This window comes from Macadamia integrifolia, unplaced genomic scaffold (genome assembly GCF_013358625.1).
Source record: "Macadamia integrifolia cultivar HAES 741 unplaced genomic scaffold, SCU_Mint_v3 scaffold832, whole genome shotgun sequence".
Taxonomy (NCBI): domain Eukaryota; kingdom Viridiplantae; phylum Streptophyta; class Magnoliopsida; order Proteales; family Proteaceae; genus Macadamia; species Macadamia integrifolia.
Genome location: NW_024870552.1, coordinates 218,762 through 225,861, shown reverse-complemented (window position 1 = coordinate 225,861; position 7,100 = coordinate 218,762). Strand labels below are relative to the sequence as shown.

The window sequence follows — 7,100 nt, the reverse complement described above, 5'->3', positions numbered from 1 at the left end:
CAAGTAAGGGTTTGCCTGTGGTTGGTTTGAGAAGCAAGAAGCTAAGAGGAGAGAAAGTGTGAATACCAAACTTGTTAGTGCAAGTTCTCAGTCATCCCAGGCAACCGATTGTGAGATTCTCTAACCTTGGATTTATATTATATGCATGTATAATGATATATATATATATATGTATGCTAGGGTCAGTCGTGAATGAATTGTATATATGCTAGGTTAGTTGTGGATGAACTGTGATCATATTAGCTAGTTGTGGATGTATATGCTAGGCAGGACTTGACTGTAGGGCATTGATATAAGCGCCAAATTTATTATATTATTGTATTGAGTTCTTAATGGGTACTAAATACTGGGAGTGGGTGCTCCTGTGTAGTGGGTACTACATATTGTACCGGCATTGATAGTGCCATCTCAGCTTTGGCTTGAGAAAATTGGCTGCGGGTGTAATTAAAAGTAGTGTATTGAGTAAGTACGAAGCCTTTACAGGCACTATTCCGGGGACGTAGGTAAATTGCTGAACCTTGTAAAAACCTTGTGTTGTGGGTGTGCTTATTGTTTACATTATATATATATATATATATTGAAGTGCGTGGAATGACGAATGTGTGTGCACACTTGTAAGTGCTTATGAGAGGCTGAGTGTGCATACGACTGTGTGCAAATAGGGACATGTATAGAAACAGGTGTATCAGGGTTTTTCGTGTTAGATATCGGACTGGTATTGGGGATTGAAATTGGACTCATTGATTAACCCGTCCTCTCAGTGACTGCCGGGTTACAACAGTCTATTGGAGGTAGGAGTCTAGATTTCACAAGGGTTGTAGTAGGAAGGTTTTTATCTGATCTTCCCAAACATGGGAACTCAACGCTCATGCCATGACCTGGGGGATCGGATTGGATCAAGATGCCCCTTGAGGGAAAGATCCGGAACCCTCGTGATAGTTCCTTGTAGATTCGGACGGATCCGTATCTGGTGGCCCACGCACTGAGCCGAGGGTAGTGGTTTATTGGCATCGATCAACACTTGGTGCTTTACCCATTTGGTGGGCTGATGCGACTTGGGTAAGGTGACTCGGAAGGCCTACCAGCGAGTCTCGTGGTGGTCCTTATCTTACCTGCTGTTAATTTTGTTGGGGTGATTGGCTATCTGACCCCCTTCTTCCTAGTTTTCACTCGACCTAGTTTCAGCCTTTTTTTGGACGACATTTGGTCGTAGATTTTTCTCATAATAGTGATTAAGAAACAACTAGGAACTGTAAGTTTGAGTAGCTTGATATTTATCTTGTAGAGAGAAGCTCGGGGAAGATGTTATTATTTACTTTCTTATTAATTTTATGAGAAAGAGATCGTTGCCTAGTCAAATGGCCTTTTTATCAGTGTGGAGCCAATGAGACAGCACAAATGGGCATCAATGTGTATGTGATTTTCGATTTCATAAGGGGTGGACGATGATTTTGTGCATCCCTTTGTCTGAGCACAGTGCATACAACCAAGAAGCATATTTTTTTTCCTAATTTTATTTTTGTTTTTTATCATTACAAAAAAAAAAAATTACTCTGACAAGCATGGTTTAAGACCAGAATCGATCTTATAATCGGATAAGGCCGACACTGATCCAATATGAATCGGCTTGTATCGGACAGATATACCCATTGTTGTCATTATAGATACCAGTTTTTTACCTTATCACCATTTCTGGGTTACGATCCAGCAATACGGTATCGGCCAAGAATTGAGATCGGACAGGGCGGATCTGATCCGATCTTAATTCGATTCAATTCGATTGAACCGATTCACGCCAATAGGATCCGATTCCTAAAACCACGCGCGCGAGTTTTCGAGAGGAGCAACGATTTAAGTTTCAACCGAGTGATTTCCATTCCTTCCGATAGCCGAATTCGAACACCGCTGTACCAGAACCACTGAATATTTTGGAGGACAAACGACAAATAGCAGAGTGAGATACACGGATAAGGATTTAAGAACTAACTCAGACTAGAGATTCACCATGCCGCGACACCAGCCATGGCTGCAATTTCTTCTATCTCAAGGACGAAAAGCCCAATTCGAGGATTCCCTTTGTTCATTCCGAAGACAAGGTCCCGTAATGGTCGTGTTTCCTTCCTTCGGAGACCTCGAATTCAAGCTGCTAAGTTTTCGGCTACTGTTCCGGAAGAACAACAGTACCGAAGCGGAAAATCGATGAGTGTTGACGCTCTGCAACGTTTTTTCGATCTCAACATTGGCCACTGGAACGGATTCTTATATGTAAGTTTGAATCTTCAATTTCGTTTCCTTGATTTCCTTCCCGCGCTTTATTTGTACAGGTATTATTAATGTGAGCTTTTACTTCGTTCTTGCAATCTACAGCAATTTGATTACAAAGGAAATTTGTTGCAAAAAGTGAATACAAAACTTGCGGTGAGCTCATATGGCGAAGATGAGCTGATCAGCCTAATTCAAACGTAAGGCTTTTGTGTTCCACCGTTCTAGTTCTTTTCCTTTTTTCTTTTTGGTAGTTGAGCGGAATCAGATACAAGTGATCGTAAATGTTGATAAAATCACATTTTTTACTCATGATGGTTCATAGGTTTTAGAGTCTACTCTCAATGCTGGCCTGTCAAGAGTACAAAATCTTTTTTGCATTTGTGATATAGTATACCAAATCCGTATGAGTTGGAGATTATTGCTCAAGAATCCAATCTGTTCTTACTTCTTTGGGATGTTTTATCCAATACTGAACAGGGCCTTTATTTCTACCGAAAAAAAATGGGGTCTTTATAAACGGTTTCTATGTTTGTAGCTACTTGGGAATTCAGGTTGGGGTAAGTGGAGAAAAGCATCCATTAAAAATCAGGGTTCTTGTTCTTAAAATATACTTTGAAGAAGTCCTCCAAGATTTAATGTGCATATACAGATCTTGTTCTCATATCAATATGCAATCGGTAGTCCATAAAATACTGGGATAAAAAAAATATATATATTGCAATTTGGTGATGGGTTGGTAACTAATACTGACACTGCTATATCCTCATCATCATTGCCAAGCTAAAGCTTTTTAATTCATGTAATAGTTATTTTCTAATTAATGAAATATAAGAAAGAAGGGAATTGATTTTTTCGAACTCTTAGAAGTTAACTTTGTAGATTGTGGATTACATATACCATCATTTAACTTTTTTACTTGGATATCAATGGTTAATGAAATCAGTCTACATTTTTGCCGTTATTGGCCAAAATCTAGCTGAAACTTTTTATTCATTGTGTTTAGTTTTTTTTCTTATCATTGAAAATATTTAGTTCTGTGCCTGAACTTTGCAGGCTGTACATAGAACAACCTCCAAGCACTTCAATGTCAGGAGTTGATCCTGAGCCAGAATGGGCAGAGTACAAGATCAAAGAAACCAACATGTTCACTGTCGACAAGTATCAGCAGGTGAGACCATTATCAATGCTTTGGTGTTTGCAATCGGGGTTTTGATCATTCATGATAGTTGCAGAGTTAATAGTTCATGAGGTGATCCTGTTGTTTTCTGTTAAATGTCTATAATGGTTAGTTTGCAGATTGAGTTTTTTCCCAAAGAGAGGGCATTTTCTCTAAGGTACGAGACAGCTGGAATGCTAGATTATGTACTGAGACAAGGTGTTCTTGGTGAAGATGATACTGGTGAAGAATCACCTAAGTGAGTGCTTCTTTTCTGAAACTTCCTGATATTTCAATTTGGAGTCTCAAGATTCTCAACTATCAACAGGAATAGAATTTGCAGTATATTCTATGTCTTCCCTGTTAATTGGTTTTGAACTTGATAAAGAATTGGTACTTTCTGGGTAATTTAACAGGAGCTTGTTTCTACCATTGGGCTTGGTAGTTCCATTCAGACTCGTATTGTATTGCTTCAGTTCGTAGTCTGTTCCCAATCATTCAATAGGGAACAATTTTATGTTCTGTTGCTTAATCTTACAGTTTTGGGTTTCTCCTAATCTTGTATTTTGTTTGTTACTTTGGGTATTGATTGTTGTCTTACCTGGATGAAATGAAGTCCTGAAAATTTGGACATTCCCAAGTTGCTCAAATTTGGGCAGATCCTCAAAATTTTCAGACATTTAACGGTTCTCTATTGCACAGTGTTTTCCAAAATCTTCCATATTCAGTTATCAAGGTGCTTTCCCTGAAAATATGATGGGTGACTAATTTCACTTTCTGGAGTTCATTATTTTTCGTGAGCGAGGTGCTCATTCTCTTGCTTGCTAGGTTAGGTTTTCTCTAAGTTGGTTGATTTTCCTATTCATGTGTCTGGTCTGTTTGCATCAGCAAAATCTGTGCAAGTTGCTAAAGGAAGGGGCCGACAATTGAGCAAGGCCTTCAGTGTTGGATACTATGCTTTTCCCCGTAGTCATTTTAGATGTGGTACTTGGCATTCAGGTAGGAATGCCTCCTCATTGGGGTCCCAATTGGGAGATCTTCTTATTGGAAAATTAACTTAGATTGTAAATCTTTAACCCATCTGATTAAGGGCATGCTTTCATGCTGTACACAGAAGAACAAGTAGAAAAGTCAAAAAACATTTGTCAAATGATTATGACACCTGGGTGATCAATTTTTAGTTTGGAGGTAATCCCAGTGGCAGCCATTAATTGGATGATATTGGAGTAGGATTTTTCTGCATCAGACCAAGTAGTGTGTTGGGCTAGGGATCCATTAACCTTTCATATATTGCCTTGCCCCATTAGTAGTTAAAGTATGAGTAATCATGGTGTTTCTTGGGGGTACAATGTCTTGTATTCTATTGCTTGCGTTTGTGGGCTTGTTCTGAAGTGCTGTTAAAAGGCCCATAGGGCCTGAAAGGGGCTGAGGCCTTGAGGCCCAGACCCTATATAATGTCTCTTTGTAACTTCGTTGCTAAGGCAATTCTCTGTAATCTAAGAGAGGTGTGAGGATGTGCAGCTGTAACACTATTCTCCATTGATAATGTAGCAGATTTCATCTCACCGTGAACGTAGGCAATCTTTCCGAACCACGTAAATTGTTGTGTTTCTTTGTGTGATTGTTTGTTTGCGATTTTCATTCGTTTCCGACATTGTTTTTAGGTTTTGTTTCTACAAGGTGTTTTGGTACTTGCTCCCGTTTTCTTCTAATTTTCTATTATTGTGGTCCAGAAATCTAAAGGTTCCCTCTTTTCAACCTTCTATTGTATGCGAGAACTGTCTGTACTCACAGGACAAAGATATGCGAGCAAGAGCCTTCCACATCATGGACCCAAAAGGTTTTCCTGAAATGCTTCTTATCTTTCTTGAAGAAAAAGGTCAAGAAAGAGGTCATGGGGTGACTCTTCTTCCTTCTCTAGAAAATTCTAAGGTGATGTTCACTAATTATGCAACGCAAAATCTTCTGAAAGCATTTGGTGATTAGTGGTTGATGTGCTCTATTTTGTTTGGCCCCTTCTTAATTTGAGTGGACTGTGTACAAAATAAACCTCTGTATATAATATGTTGTATACCTGTTTGATTCGCAGGATAGCACAAACAGGTTAATGCCATTTCTTGGCAGCTGGAAAGGCCATTCTATTACTAAACGTAGTGGGGTCTATGGGGGCACAATTGCAGAAGCCTATACAGCTGCTTTACTTGAAATTGATGAGAAAGGCCAGCTAATACAGGTTTGTGGCACTCCACAAAATTTAATCCTCTTCAGAATTTGCAGTAATTTGATTAAGAAGCTGAATTTTCTCTAGATTGGAGGATTCAAGCCATGAACCTTTTGGAACTATGATAAAACTTGCAAAAAATTAAGTGCATACAAACTACCACCAATTTGTTTCTGTTGATCTGATACTCTAATTATGCAAAGTATACTAATTAAATTTGTGGGTTTGCTGTCATGCCACATATTGGAGAATGGAGGCAAATTGTTATTTTTACCATAACCATGATATGACCACTATGGTTTTGGAAAGCTCGACAATTATATGCTGTGGTTTTTATATACTTACATTTGATAGTCTGATTCTGGTGATTTATAACCTCAGTTCATTGTTCTTATTAAGGAGTTTGGCTTTGGGGTGATGACTTAATTGGAAAAATATTTCAAGTATTTGGATTGGATCTGGCATATCAGTGGATCTTATTGGGATCAGCCCAATCTCCATTCACCTCATCCTACCTGCATTAACACCTTCAATCAGCCAAGATTGATTAGGATAGGCTGACCAGAATGGGGATTGGCAGAATTGGATACAATCTGGGTCCCAAGTTTAAATCTGGTTGGCAGTGCTGTGTGACATTGGCATATTTAATAGCATCTCTTGGCATACTCGTATGGATATTTCATTTATAAATACGTCTCCGGATCAATTTTCTCACTTAATCCTCACATTCAGGACATTACTTTGACTTCAAGTGGTGGGGATATTACTACTAATGTGCATTGGACGGGCTGCATGGCTGAGAATTTGGTTACATTTGATGGAGGCTTTCAGATTACCCTGCTGCCAGGAGGCATGTACATGGGATGCCCCTGTGATGTGGCAAAGAGTGTAGCAGAATCAAAGTCATTTCATCTGGAGTTTTGTTGGCTGGAGTCGCCTGGCAAGAGACAGAGACTTGTTCGAACTTATGATGTAGAGGGATTGGCAGTGTCATCAACATATATCTTTGAGACCAAAATGCGAGGGTAAAATTTGGTTCCTTATGTATGTCACCTAGAATGCATTCCATATGCCATATAATTTATACACATTCAGCTTGTATCTGTATCTCCTTCCAGTATGCAACTTTCTCGTGCACTAGTGTTGCCTACACCAGACTAACAAGGTTCTTTCGTCCTTATTTATACTATTACCCATGAGACAACTTATAAAAAAAGCGTACCCAATCCACGAGGCTTTGCCACTGTGGGGTCAGATTAGGGGTGTCAATCGGTCGGGCTAGGCCGGTCTCAGTCGGGCCTAATCGGGCCTGACGGTGTGAAATACTTGCACCGTGAACGCCTGTTTACTTAAACGGGCCTAGGTTTAGAAGGCATGGTACGGTTTGTAATTGGGCCGGTCGGTGTTGGGCTTTAATCAGGCTACCTTAAACGGGCCTTAAACGGGCTATGAACCTAT

General features: G+C 39.5%; 1 protein-coding gene across 1 annotated transcript; it reads left to right on the top strand.

The window, feature by feature from the left end:
* Positions 1-1,891: 1,891 nt before the first annotated feature.
* Positions 1,892-6,792, top strand: LOC122070131. Its single transcript, XM_042634241.1, has 7 exons — positions 1,892-2,265; positions 2,368-2,462; positions 3,319-3,433; positions 3,562-3,680; positions 5,155-5,353; positions 5,511-5,654; positions 6,375-6,792. The coding sequence occupies exons 1-7, from the start codon at positions 2,023-2,025 to the stop codon at positions 6,669-6,671; spliced, it is 1,212 nt and encodes a 403-aa protein (XP_042490175.1). The 5' UTR covers positions 1,892-2,022; the 3' UTR covers positions 6,672-6,792.
* The last annotated feature ends 308 nt before the right edge of the window (positions 6,793-7,100 follow it).